The sequence below is a fragment of the Lemur catta genome, chromosome 8, assembly GCF_020740605.2.
Source record: "Lemur catta isolate mLemCat1 chromosome 8, mLemCat1.pri, whole genome shotgun sequence".
NCBI classification, from domain to species: Eukaryota; Metazoa; Chordata; class Mammalia; order Primates; family Lemuridae; genus Lemur; species Lemur catta.
This window is the reverse complement of record NC_059135.1, coordinates 45,790,209-45,805,553: the sequence shown is the minus strand read 5'-3', so window position 1 is coordinate 45,805,553 and position 15,345 is coordinate 45,790,209. Positions and strand designations below refer to the sequence as shown.

Here is a 15,345-nt window from a genome sequence, read left to right as displayed (position 1 = left end):
TCTTAATTTCAAGAGAGAAGAGTAACAATTTTTCTGATCTCCAGGTCACTGAACTGATGCAGGAGCAGTCATACCTGAAGTCTGAATTAGGCCTGGGACTTGGAGAAATGGGATTTGAGGTTCCTCCTGGAGAAAGCTCAGAATCTGTTTTTTCCCAAGCGACATCAGAGTCGTCTTCTGTATGTTCTGGCCCCTCTCATGCTAACAGAAGAACTGGAGTACCTTCTAGTGCCTCAGTGAACAAACCGAAAACCCAGTCAGTGGCAAGGAAGAAAGTATTCCGAGCATCGGTGGCCCTAACGCCAACTGCCCCTTCTAGAACAGGCTCTGTGCAGACACCTCCAGATTTGGAAAGTTCTGAGGAAGTTGAAGCAGCTGAAGAAATCCCAGAAGTCATAGGACCTAAATCTGAAGTGGAAGAAGGACATGGAAAACTCCCAGTAATGCCAGCTGCTGAGGAAATGCATAAAAGTGTAGAGCAAGATGAGTTGCAGCAAGTTATTCGAGAGGTCGGTAAAATCTATGCTTAATTCATTTATTTGGAGATGTGTATTAGAGGAGATTTTTAAAAAATTATTATGTGTATATAATAGTTATATATCTTTATAGGGTACATGTGATGTTTTGATGCAGGCAGGCGGTGTGAATTAATCAAGGTAGTTGGGATATCCATCACCTCAAACATTTGAACATTTCTTTGTGTCAGGAACATTCCAATTCCACTCTTTTAGTTATTTTAAAGTATACCCTAATTTATTGAGATTATAGTCACTTTGTTGTGCTCTCAAATATTGTTCATTCTATCTAAAAACTGTATTTTTGCACCCATTGACCATCCCTACTTTATCCCCTTCTCCCCACTACCCTTCCCAGGCTCTGGTAACTGTCATTCTACAGAGGAGATTTTATTTGAATGTTAATTATTTATAAGATATTCTTTTGATTCACAATATTTTGTAATTTTCAGAGAGCTTTTAGATTCTTTCCCACTGATCCAGTTAGTGTCTATTAAGATATGTTTGTAATGGCTTTTTTCCAAATTTCATACCCAGTGTGAAATAGTTGCAATTTTCTATTCACTATGGTGAAAAAAGTATTTGTAGTGCTCAAAATAGATAAACATGTGACAAACTCTTTGGACTTCTTGTTCCCAAGAGGGATTACGATTGAGATTTCTTCCAGGATTAAAAGCTGCATTTTATAGTTTCAGTTGACCTGAGAAAATGGTGTTGTGATTTTAATAATTATAAAGAATTTGATCTCTTTGGTTTGCTGGGTGGAGAAGTGTAGAAATTATATGAGTTGTTCAAAAGTTGGAATACAGTAAGAAAAGATGGTGATAGCAGCATGAGAACCTGAAGCATTACCATAGTTCTAGATTACCAGAACTGCAAAAATTTAGGAAAGTTAGTCATGAAAAGTCAAAGGTTGATAAAATTAGTAAAATAACTCTTTTTAGCGCTAAGATCAGGTAATAAGGAATAGTATGCATCATTTAAAAAGGGAGAATTCCTTTTTAATGAGCTATCATTTATAGCTGCATGATGGAAGCTTAAGAGTTCATTGGAAATAAATACTGTCAGTCCTCCTGTAATAGGATACATGTGCTCCTGAAAATCTCTGCCATACAAACTCATGCAGTAAAAACCACAGGGTTTATGGGGAAAATAGAATTACAGGCATAACATTATAACTTTGTCAGTGACATATTAAAAAGACAAAAGATAGAAACCTAATGAACACAGTAGCAGTTTTATGCAGTTGACCCTTGGTATCTGAGGGGAATTGGTTCTAGGACCCCTGCAGATACCATAATCCGTGGATGCTCAAGTCCCTTATATAAAATGGCGTAGTATTTGCATATAATCTGTGCACACCTCCCGTATAATTTAAATCATCTCTAGATTACTTGTGATACCTGATACAATTTAGATGCTATATAAATAGCTGTTATATTATGTTTTTAAAATTGTTGTACTGTTATTTTTTTATTTTTTATTTCAAATATATTCTATCTGTGGTTGATTGAATCCACAGTTGGGGAACTTGAGGATATGGAGGGCTGACTGTACATGTTAAATGGTTAAGAAGTATATAAATATTACAATAAATATGGTACTTTACCTTAAAAAACCCTGAAGTTTATGGAATTGGGCTTTGGAAATGTTGCAACTTGTGAGTTACTGTGAAGGAGTGGAAGGAGGGTGAACTGAAATCTGAAAGAAAGTTTTAACACCAGATGGGGATGGGTGTGGCTCTTAAGAGATAACTGAGATAGCTGGTAGATGTTTAAGGTGTGTGCATTTGTGTACTATGTTCCTAGGTTCAGCCAAATGCAGTGTTCTGTGTTCACTTAGTGTTTCCTGTGGATGAAATTGCATGTAAGCAAACATGAAATTTGCATTATATGCAAGTTGTTTCCTAATATTTCAATCATTTTAAAACAAATTCACATTTTCAAAACTAGTGTTATAGCAGAAGACTACATGACTGCATGTCTGTAATTTATTTTCATGACATGACTCTACCAACTTTAAAACTTTTAAAAGTTTTAAAAGTGTAATTCTATAAATTTTTTTTTTTTTTATTTTTTAGAGATGGAGTCTTGCTCTTGCTCAGGCTGGTCTCGAACTCCTGAGCTCAAGCGATCCTCCTGCCTCGGCCTCCTAGAGTGCTAGGATTACGGGCATGAGCCACCGTGAGCCCGGCCTTAAAAGTGTAACTCTATAAATTTATTTGTCCTACAAATAGAATTATTTTTGTAAGTTGGCTATGGCTGGCTAATGTCTAGCAAACTCTGTACATCCACTCTGCCCAGTCCGATGTGCTTGTGATTAGTAATCCTTTCCTGTTTACATGTTTTATATCAAAGATCAATTTTTGAGTGAAATTAAATAATTGTTCTTTTTCACAGTACGTTTGCTAATTGAGGAAATAGATTTTAAGGTACCTTTTTTTCCCCTAGAAATTTGATGTTTTTGTTCCCCTTACCTTGCTTTAGTTTGAAAGTTTTGCTTGAAAATTTTATGTCGTTTGTTTGGTGAAAATACTCCCTTTAATGCACACTTGAATTCTCATTTTTAAAGTTATGATGGCCTGATATGTGCTTTAAGTAATTTCCTGGGAGTAAAGCATTCACTTTAGACCAGAACATTGAATCTTTGGCCATTAAAGCATAGTATTGAAAAAAGTTGGTTGTTCTCATTAGGCTTCCTTAGTCCTAGAAAATTAATCATTTATAAGAATCTCCATTAAATATGAAAGCTTTTATTATTTGCAGACATTTAAACTGACATGCAAGACAAATGTTTGGAGAATTTTTCAGAATTTGTTACTAAACCCATTAATTACAAACTACTTAGTTCAGAGTTTGGCATAATTTGGAGGAAGTTGGGTTTAACATGTACTCTTTTACGGTCTACATAGAAGGACTTACCAATCAAAATATATAGAGATCAAGGCATAAGAGGAATATTACTACACTGAAGAAAACAAATTCTTTTGAAGTACTTTAAAAGCACATATTATTAGATAAGTTAGTTTAATGCCAGTTATAATTTAAAAAAAAATTTATGTTAATATCAGCTCAGTTGCAGTGGTTTCCTGTTCAAGTTTGTTTGCAAAGTATTTAAAATTCAGAATAGTTTTTATTCCATTCATTTCAAATTGCTAATCTTTTTACTGAAATACACATGGTACCGAATTCCAGGTTTTTTTTAAGCTTAGTGTATCATCTACCAAGATAATTAAATTAGATTCTGTTTTCCCAGTAAATTCTGAGCCCTTAACCCTATTAACAAAGCCTCCATTTAGGAAGGCAAGATTTAATCTTGGGTTGAACAGTTTTGCAGGTGAGGATTAAATATGTTTTCCAGGCACTTTCAAGGAAGTTTTCTCATTGCACTCATGGGTGCATGAAAACAATAATATCTGTCAGGCCTTTGTTTCTTTCATTGCACCATAAGTGAGGTTTTTAAAAAGAGTGTTTTCATCGTTTATAACGTGTTAATACAATAAGAATTCTGTTTTTGAAAGAGAACATTGAAAGAAAGTCCTTTCAGACAACCATTTAATACACTTATTCAGTACTAAACTTTTGTCAGATTAAAGATACCCTTTTTCTGTGCATATTAAGAACATTGTAGTAGGAAAAAAGTACACTGTCTTAAAATTTGCACAGTCATCTGTGATGCATGGGATCGGTGGCCCGAAACTGTTTATAGTTACTTTAAAAATGTATGTATATGTGTAAATAAAAAGTACTTAATAGAATGAATGAATATGTGCCCACAGAAGCAAATTCAACAGAATTAAATGTCAGAGAGTAAACATAGATTGCTTTGTGTTTAAAGAGTTCTTCTTTGTTTATTCAAGTGCCTAGACTTGGTTCATGCCTTTCAGAATCTTTAATACAGTACATCTGACATGTTTTAAGCATGTATTTTGGTAAATAAACAGCTTGCCCATGTGTGCTTATTGAAACTTTTTTTAGTGATCACTTAATATAACGGCTGCCACATGGTAGGCACTCAGTAGGTACACATTAAGTGGATATGTTGCCCCATGCTTTAGATGTGCCGTCGGTCTTTTTGCATTGTCAGTAAGCATTCCCTTCTTAATCTCAGGTAGTCTTGTCTTCAGCCTACACCATTGTTTGGAAACTGTGCTCATAAAAGTAATTTTACTATTAGTCTCAGTGGAATTTTCTCACTCCTAGTCTTTCCAGCCTCTCTGTAGCGCGGGAGACTTTGGAACTAATTTATTTGTCCATACATTTATTCCTTCAATAAATTATTTAAAGGCATTTTGTCATGTTCAGTGTTAGTCTTTCTGTAGTTCTTTGTTCTTTCTCTTCTTGTATCTGATGTTCGTCTCTTGTGCTCTCTCATTGATTCATCCAGACATTTATTGAGTGCTTACTGTATGTAATTTATCAACTTGATAAATGAAACCTCAGCCCCTCCCTGAAGGAGCTCACAGTACACCTTCCGTCTGGCCTCACCCTTCCTGTCCTAATTTCCTTCTACACCCCGGAAAGAACTGTCTTGTCAGTCAGGCTCCATTATACTCCCCTTCTCATCCAAGATTCTCTTGCTTTAAAGTTTTCAATCTCCACCATCATCTGAAATAGTTGTAACTTTTCATGACCTACAATGTAAAGTCTTCCTTCTTTGATAATATCTTTTTCCTCTTCTAGCCCATGCTAGTCTCTCATTTTTCAGAATTCATTTTGTGTTCATCTATTGATAGATTATAGCATATTTGACCACAGAGATTCTCGTATGTTTTACTGCAGTAATGTCTGCACTCCAAAAAAAGGCTGGCACACATTTTTGGTTTGTAAAGAATATTATTTGGCTAGTTTTTTTTTTAAGAATGATGAAGAATGATGGAATGTAATAAAATTGCAATATTTCATTCTCGGCAGGACTGGAAAGACTGTACTACTCATTGTCTTGTAAAATATAAATTATTTTCAATGTTTCGGATTCAGCATATTGTATTTGTCTTTATATACTATGGCTAAGAGATTCTGGTTTTTAAAATATTTGTATCCAACACATACTTATTTAAAAAGTAAATCTGAAGTCCTATGAACTTCAAAAACTTTTGGTGCTGTTTGAAATCTTGATAGCAGATAAAATGAAAAGCTTGTATTTATTTAAATATATTCCAGTACAGATGGTTGGTCGCTAAGAAGCATTTTGTTTCTATGAATAACTATGTATAAATCTATGTATTGTGTACCAGTTTTGCATGACTGATTAATACAGAGCCATTTTTGGAAAGACTTCAATTAAGATGTGTTCGAGATATACTTAGGAACATTTTAGGAGATAGATCATTGTGGCTGACAGGATACTGTAGAAATGTAGAATTTTTAAAAGCTGGTGGAGAGCGTCTCCAGTGCTAATTTCGAAGGTATTTTCAGTTTATTTCAGGAAATAAACATTTAAAGCCTTCACAAAGGGCTATTTGAAGGTGATGCTGTGTCATTAGAGAGAAAAGGTGGGGATAGGCATATGTAGTGTTTGGACATCTGGAGAACCTGATGGAACTGTCATTGCCCCAGATCTGTTTGCCTTTTCCTACAATGAAATGAGATGTATATCCTTATCTGAAGCAGAGCTTTAGGCAGGTGACAACTGTACCATACAACTAAAGAAAAAGTTATTTCTTTAGAGTTTACGATGGTTTTGAGGATTTTTTTGTATTTTAAAATAAATTGTACTAAATGATAATTTTTTCTTTCATTTCAAATGCACAAGTTAGTACAATATATAATTTCTTACAACTTCTTTGGATATTTTGCTTTCAGTTGGTGTAAACAGGCATTATACCTGTATATTACTATGCCACTAATGGGGTTTTTTTTTTTAAAGCAATGAGAGCACTTGTGTATCCTGCTGATTACCTTACAAAGGTAGACGATAATAAAAAACATTTAATCAGTCCTTCCATGTTATTTTGTGTCATGAAGTAAAGTATTTACTAGATGTTTTTTAATCTATGAAATAACATTTTCTAATGTTCTCAATTTAAGAATTGTGATATCTTATAATCTAGTTAGCTGAGTTATGCTGGATAAGACTGCAGAGTCTGACCTGGGTTTGAGGCTAGATCGACTTGATTCCCCACTCCCTCTCTGTATGGCATGAAGGTTCTAGTTTTCTCTATGGTTTAGCTGACTACAGAAATTAAATGCTATTTGTTTTTTTCTAAAAACAGGAAAAAAAAAAGAATTACACTCATATTGTTAAGTTCTGATTTTTCTCTTATTTTTCATTCTAGATTAAAGAATCTATTGTTGGGGAAATCAGACGGGAAATTGTAAGTGGACTTTTGGCAGCAGTATCTTCAAGTAAAGCATCTAATTCTAAGCAAGATAATCATTAAATGGAAATTATAGGTAAATTTTTCTGAATTTCTTTGTTTAGCTAAATATAAATTAGTACTTGGCATTTAATTCTTTGTTTCCTTAGTATACAAGCTGGTTCTCTAGCTAAATTTTGATTTTTAGAATGTATGTAATATGTTATCCTACAGTTTGAAAACCTCATACAACCCTGTTTGAAGTGTAAGCAAGTCAAATCTCGTCACACTAATCTCCAGGAAATTATCTATATTAGGTCATTATAGTGGAATTTTATTGTAGTAAATAAATCCTGGAGTTGGACTTTTACACCTGAATCTTTAAAAGCATTGATTATAAAAGTATTTCAAAATGTACAATTTATGGAACAAGATTTTGAGAATCAAAACTTTGTAGTGTCTTTCCTAATTATTTTATCTTTTAAAGAAACATATTCCATAGATCCATTTCTAATTATAATTTATTAAAAAATTATTTTGTGTTTTACTTATTAAAATGAATTTTATTTTCTCATGGGTCTAATTACATTTCATAAAATATATATTAATAGTAATATTTGGTGAATGCCAAAAGGAATAATATGCTTTGGTAGAATAATACCTTTAATAGAACTAAAAATATTCATTCTATAGCAAGAGAAACAAAAATGTAATTTGAAAAGTATAATATATAATTTTAGCTGTAGAAATGGGAAAAATATTTTGATAAACTATGTTGTAAAGCAACTAATGAGATTTTTTTCTCGAAAGCCAGAGATAAAAGAATTCATTCCTAGGAATATGTATGGAAATCACAGAAAGATCATGTTTATACGTATATATGTTTGAATAAAATTCTCATCTCCTTCTAAAAGAATCTTTTAATAATGGTATTTGAAAAATGTTTAAAGTAGACTTCTCTTTCTTTTTTAAGGTTGGCATGAATCCTATTAGCTGTGTAATATTGGAGGTATCAGTAATATACACTGGTGGAGGTGTTACTTGTGCTTCAGAAGATACTTGCTGCTGAGCTGGGCTACTGTATACAATGTACAATTGTGTATTTCTTCTATGCATATCTTTTTCAAAAATCTATGTAGAAACTTAGGCACTTTGCTCTTCTCTAAACTATCAAAATTGTAGCAGTTTGAAAAGCCTAATATTTATTTGTATGTCAATATTTTTCATTTGATTCTCTATTAGAATTAATTATAAAACTTGAAGACTTCCAGACTTATCCAACTTATAAATAACATACTTCTTCAGACTAGCTTCTTAAAACACTGACCTCTATGAGGTATTTACTGTGCAATAACTGATTCATTTTTTGAGAGCTTGAAGCAACCAATGATTTTCCCTCCACTGCTGTTAATTAGTGTCACTTCCAAGAAGAAAAACTGTTCTGTTGTAAAAATTGCTTTTAATTCTTGAGGAGGTTACTAATAGCAGTAGGATAGAATTATATGAGGTTACCTACAACTACTTAATGTTCTTACACTGTAAGTCTTGTTGCCTTACACCAAGATAAATGTAATTTTATTATAGCTTATGTAGTATTTTTCTTTGGTAATGTGCCTTATGTTAAACACTATGTACTTTTTGTATTGGCCAGACTTCTTTATTATAAGAAGATGTCTCTTCTTCTGTCTTTTAGACTAAATAATAGGGTATCATCCAAATAATGGGGCCTATGACTTGAATGGATAGAAATGAATAAGCTGGTTTTTTTTTTTTCAAAGTAGAAGTAATTTACATTTGTTCTCATACATAAATGATTTTAATTCAGTTTTAACCAGTGAAAACTCTTGTTTTTATGGGGGGGGGAAAAGGAAGTGGTTTCCTATTTGGTTTTATATGTGTTAATAAATGTGTAAAGTAACCAAATGTTATTAAAATTATTCTTTTAGCATCATAATTTTCAACTCCTATTATGTTTCTTTGTGTGTGATATTTTAATCAAAATAGTTGAGATGTTAACAGTGTTCTTTGAAAGAATATCAAGGTTATAAATGTTCGAAATATCACACAAAGGATGATTTCTAAAAAGAAAAAATTAAAACAATAAAGTATTTATTTTGCCTAAAATGTTGTTGGTGGTTTCTTTTCTTGAACTGCAGTGTGAAGAATTTGGATTAGATCTAATGAGTAACAAATAAGGTCCGAAAGAATTGCAGCATACAACTAATAGTTGTTACTCTCTTTTCCTAGAGAGGTGTCTATGATGCTTTCAAAAATTCAGTTAAGATAGACCACCTGGGAAAGAGGGCATGGACTAATGCCTCTTGGGCTCATCTAGTTCTGTGGTCATAATGATTACCATCTGAGGCCAAATAAAACTTCTCTTTAAAATGTACTCTCTTTAAAATTAAGCTGCAAAGAACGGATATTAAAATATTCTTTTACTCTTTGTTCAAATTATTCAGCAATTTAGTTATTTCTAACAGTAGTAATAGTACATATAAACCAAACACCCCACTTACTATTAGCAGTAGTACAGGCATCAGTGATTTTTAACTACTCAGTTTTGTAGCCGCTTTTACTTCATTTTTGACAATGCACGATACCCAGAATTTGATAGTAAATATTAGAGATATAACAATTGCATAATAGGCTAAACCAATGGGCAAATAAATAGTATAGGAATGAAATAAAATGAACCTGAACATTATTAGAGTTTTATCTTCCCTCTGCCCATTTTAAATCTTTGTGGACTTCATAAATACTTGAAAGCTATTATGTTTGAGCCACCATGCTAGCTGCTATACAGAAATGAAAAATGAAAGCGTCTAAAAACAAGATGGAAAAACAAGGCATCTTTTAATTTATGGATTGGTTTAGAAATATCAAAGAATAATAAAAAGAATTTGAGAAATTTTAGGCAGAGGTAGTCAGAGAAGTCTTTATTAAGGTCAAGTAGTTTGAGTAAAATCTTAAAGAATGGGAAGTGGAAAGGATGGGGTTCAAATCAGAACATTAGCAAAGTTTATCCAGAATACATAAATTGAGTTTGAATTACCTTGCACATGACGGAAGCAATGTTCTTAAAAAATACCAAGGCTGGGTGTGGTGGCTCATGCTTGTAATCCTAGCACTTTGGGAGGCCTAGGCAGGAGGAATAGCTTGAGGCCAGGAGTTTGAAACCAGCCTGAACAACATAGCAAGACCCCATCTCTACAAAAACTAGAAAAATTAGCTCTGTGTAGTGGGACATGTCCCAGCTACACAGGAGGCTGAGGCAGGAGGATCCCTTGAGCCCAGGAGTTTGAGGTTGCGGTGAACTATGATTGTGCCACTGTTCTCTAGCCCAGGCAATAGAGTGAGACACTATCTCAAAAAATAAAAACGCCAAGTTGTCCATAGCTTGTACATGTGCTAAGAGCCTGCACAAAGAAGGCATAGCAGAAAAAGAATCTTGAAATGGTGATTTAGAGGTTTGGAGTTGCTGTGAATGATGTGCCATTGTCAAAAATGGGCAGTTTCTCAGACTTGGAATATATGTTGTTCTTCTAAGAATATTCAGTTGAACTTCAGTAACATTTAAAATGTGCATTTCCTCAGTTAATAATGCTCAGCTGGCCATCTTCACACTTTTTCAAGGAGAATAAGAATGCAGTAAAGTATACGTAAAAGAATGTGAACAGAAAGTAAGTTTGGGGCTTTCCTGGAAAAGTGCTATATTGCCCATGTTCCTCACCTGTCCAAATGAGAGTGTGGTGCTGGGGAAGGAGTCAGGCAAAACAGAAGCATAGGTTCTTTGTTCTTTTTCCTCTCCTGGAAAGGAAAAAAATGATAGCACTTCTAGGGAAGCGGAAAGAGAAAACATTCTATCTTCTTATAATTGAAGCTTTGTAGTATGGCTGTTAGAATTATTTATGAATATTGAAAACATTTAATTACCACTTACTGTATTTTAAATGTATAAAGTTAAGACGTCATATCTAATACTTCCTCTCCTATACAGTTTTATATTTCTATTAAATCAGGCCTTTTACCTTGTTTTCTTCTCATTTCCACAACTGATGTTCTATTTATTACTCATTGAATAATAGTTTACATACAGAATATCAGCGTAATAAGTAATACTGTCAGAAGTAATAACTCTTAAGTCATAAGTGTACCTCACACACAGGATGTCATCGTACTCAGTGTATGTTAGGAATGTACTCAAAGATAAGCAGGCATATCAAACAAACATCAGGGTCTATTTTCTTCATGAGGGTCTCTTTGGATACCCCAAAGGAGACTAAATCTTATGTAAACAATTAGCTTACTTGCTCATTCCATGATAATAGGGCCTACTTCACAGAGTTGTTAGATATGAATGTAAACGAACTTAGCACAGTGCTTGGCACAGCTCAAAGACCATTAGACGTTGTGGTGGTGATGGGTAGAAAGAGGGGAACAGGTAGATGAGGTTTGGCAAATTAAGCATTAAATGGAAGGGACAGAATATGAACTTACAGATCCAGGCCTGAATTTTTCATCTTTATTGTGTTCTTTCAAGCAATAAAACCAAGAACTGGCAAAGGATCCCCTGATTCTGCTACTATATAGAGGGTGAATATTATTTGGTTTCAAATTTTCAACAAAAATATTGTTCTTTGGAACAAAAAAACTAGCTCATGGTTACAGCAATGCTTCTCAAACTTTAACATTCTTACAAATCAAATTACCTGAGAATTTGCAAAAATGAAGATTATGGGTCGGTCTATGTCCTACTTTTTGGGGTCCAAATTTCTGCATTTCTAGAAGCTCCCAGGTGAGGTCGACGGTGCCAGTTCATGGACTGCATTGTAGTAGCAAGCATTTAGAATAGTAGGTTTTACTACCTGTCTGCCAGATGCTTTGAAGGAAGGAATTTGTTAAGCAGGAAAGAAACTTTTTATTACAGCCAAAGTTCAAAATGAAGAACAAATGTAAGCACAGCACATAGGAAGGAGACCACCGGGGGACCCACCTAAGGCATCATGAAAATGTGCGATGGTATAGGATGGGCTGTGTGGCAGGAGCAAAGAGCTATTTTGCTGTTGATGATGGCAGGTAACAGATTGGATGTTGAGAAAATGCAAAGACAGTCTGAATTCTGGAGCCAACCAATCAAGAAGCAAAATGAGACCCTAAAAGGAAAGAATTAGTCTAGAGATGCCGCAGAAAGAGAAGATCAGCTCTAGGATGTGGAATTTGTTTAGAGTCATTGGCGTTTGAAGGAGTTTACCATTTCTTTTGGAAAGAGATTAGTGATTAAAAACAACCACACCTGTGTCAAACACATAATTCATTATTCGCGTTCCTGAGTTCATTGTTTAGTAAATCCACGTACAGATGATTCATCGTTTTGTTTCAGTACTTCTCAAATAATTCCTTTTATTATTTCTACAGTGCCAAGGTAAGGAAAAAAAAACTCCTTGAAGTACTGTAAAGCAGGTATTATCTGATGAATCTATTCACAAACGTCTACCATAATAACCCTGTGCCTGGGCAGAGACTGCTTTTAGTGTCATCAGTCAAATCTCAGGTGTGAATGTCTTGATTTATGTTTGGTCAGAAAGTACTTATATTGTTATGAACCTATGGATACATGTAAAATATTGACATTTGAATAAAATAACGTGTTTACTCAGTCCTCATCATCCCATGATGACAAATGATGATAGACATATTTTTCTGTCTTCTTCTATCAGGTGCTAGGCATGACCAGAGTCTCCTAAACCTCATCCATTAATATTGGAGGGCCCCAAGAGTTATTCACACATCTTCGCAACAGTCCTTATAAGTCAATACCAAGTGCTCTCCTTTTCTCTTGCTCTCTCTGTTGAGGGCCCCAGTGCACCCCTAATCTTCCACTGGGGTCTTCAGTGGGTCACAGTGATGATGACCTCACACTGTAAGGAAGTGGAGAACATGCTTCCATTGCTCTATCACCCCTCGCTAAGTGGGCGGCAAAGCATCGTAGCTTACAACTCAGCTTTCTCACACGAATCCCTTATGAAAGTATCTTTGGTTGTTTCTGCTTGCGTGAAAGCACTTGGGACAGATATTTTGCTGTCCTTCCCATCCCCTGTCCTCCTTGAGTGCTGGCAAGCTCTCTTGCTTTCTGCCAGAACACCGTTATTTAAATCAACTAATTCATATCTAGCTTGGCTAAATCTTAGTATGGACACGGGGTAGATACAAACTGGTCCCCTCCTGCTTTTAGAAACAGACAAGCATTTTAAGGACAAATATTAAGCATGCATATTTTATTATTTTTCTATTCTGAAATCTCATCACAATTAGACTCACTGGACATTTAATGAACAACTGTTGAGTACAAGGAACTAATGACAAAGTTAATTTTGTATGACATGTTTTACCATTTACTAATTTTATTTTTATTTATTTTTGGGGCGGGTGGAGAGAAATCATCTTTAAATGATAAACATGGCTGGCATTGGTGCTTAAAAGTAGAGATTTTGTATAATGATATTCGTCACATTTATAAAAGCAAAATCTGGAAACTGCCTAATTTTCCAACTAGAGAAAAATAAGCAAATAACTAATGGTTTAATATTTATGTGTCAATATAATATAACCAAGTAAGTATTTTGGAGAATTTTTAATGACATGGGACAATATTTATGACATGTTCTGGGTTTTTTTAATTTCAAAATAATGGGGTACAAATGTTTTGGTTACATGGATAGCTTTTGTAATGCTTGAGTCATGGCTGTAACTGTGCCCGTCACTCAAATAGTGTTCATCATACCCATTAGGTAGGTTTTTGCCCCTCCCCTTCTTCCTCATCCCGCCTGCTTGATTTCCACTGAGTTTTACTTCCCTCTGTGCACATGTGTGCTCATCAGTTAGTTCCAATTTAATAGCGAGTACATGTGATGTTTGTTTCCATTCTTGAGATACTTCACTTAGGAGAACGGTCTCTAGTTCCAAATTGTTGCAAAAGGCATTAATCCATCCTTTTTTAAGGCTGAGTTGTACTCCATGGCATATATACAACACATTTTATTAATCCACTCATGAATTGATGAGCATTTGGGTTGATTCCACATCTTTGCAATTATCAAATGTGCTGCTATAAACATTTGAGTGCAGGTGTCTTTTTGATAAAAAGACTTCTTTTCCTTTGGGTAGACACCCAGTAGTGGGATCGCTGGATGGAATGGTAGGTCTACTTTTAGTTCTTTGAGGAATATCCATGCTGTTTTCCATACAGGCTGTACTAATTTGCAGTCCCACCAACAGTGTATAAGCATTCCTTTCTTTCTGCATCCATGCCAGCATGGTTTTGGACTTTTTAATAAACTGGTTTTGGACTTTTTAATAAAATATTCACAAGCTAGACATCCCATAAAGGGCTAATATCCAGAATCTACAAAGAACTCAAGAAAATCAGCAAGAAAAAACAACCCCATTAAAAAGTTGGCAAAAGACATGAACAGAAGCATCTCAGAAGAAGATAGACAAATGGCCAATAAACATATGAAAAAGTACTCAACATCAATAATCATCAGGGAAATGCAAATTAAAACCACAATGAGATATCTTACCCTTACCCCAGTTAGAATGGTTTTTATTAATTTACTCATTTTACTAACATTTTAGTCAAGTCTTTCAAAATTCACAAAAGTGAATTTTTATTTTGGTATAACTTATGATTATTATTGTTGTTTTTCAATTGTATAAGATGCTGAAAGCAAAAAGCAAATAACATCATAATTCATCAGGTATAATCCTAGACCCTTTTTTAGAGTAGGTATTAATTCTCTAGAGGAGTCTTTTCTTTGGTCCATTCTGGTTGTAATGCCCATAATGGGAAAGAGAAAATGAATGAAATGACCCATAAATCCCCAGATTCTGTATATACATTTTGACAGAAATTATTTTCAGAGGGGCATAATAGCATGTAAGTAAACCTAATCCACCCTCAGAAATTTATGTGGGATATAGTATACAGTTGTAATTATCACTCATGATTCTGGGGACATTTTTCCCAAACAGGCTTAACTTCCCACAGGTTTTAGATTTATGTCCATTTACATTATTCTTGGTTAGTGGATTAGCTGCATTATAGCAAAGCTGGCTGCAAAGAAACTTTCTCTGAAATACTTTATACTTTCCAATTAATAACAAAAGTAAAGGGAAGAGAGGAGGAGGCAGATGGGGGAATAAATAACAGCCTGAATTTAGATCTTTTGGTGAGAAAATACTTCTATGATGGAAAAATCCTAACCACATATACAGAGCAATATTTATTTTTTTATAGCATATTCTCAATTTCAGCATTACCTTTTTGCTCTTTTCTTCTTTCCCTTCAAGAAATTCCCTTGCAACTTCAGGTTATATAAATAAAAAGCTAGTTCTTTATGTGATCTGGCCTGTGCCTTTGACTCTGTGTCCTGAGCTTGCTAAACACCAAAGACATCTATGTTCACTTCTTTGTATAAGAAAATGTTGCTTATATATATATATATATGTATGTATATATATATATATATG

At 34.2% G+C, this 15,345-nt stretch overlaps 1 protein-coding gene across 6 annotated transcripts in view; it reads left to right on the top strand.

Moving 5' to 3' along the window:
• ITPRID2 (ITPR interacting domain containing 2) overlaps positions 1-8,937 on the top strand; it is a 37,061-nt gene extending 28,124 nt beyond the window's left edge. For 5 of the 6 annotated variants that reach the window (XM_045559308.1, XM_045559310.1, XM_045559311.1 and 2 more), the window contains 3 exons: positions 45-509; positions 6,793-6,910; positions 7,787-8,937. In XM_045559308.1, coding sequence (XP_045415264.1) covers positions 45-509; positions 6,793-6,897 — 570 coding nt within the window. In that variant the 3' untranslated portion in view covers positions 6,898-6,910; positions 7,787-8,937. The remainder of the gene's footprint in view (positions 1-44; positions 510-6,792; positions 6,911-7,786) is intronic. The other variant, XM_045559312.1, reaches the window with a different exon arrangement.
• Positions 8,938-15,345: the final 6,408 nt, after the last annotated feature.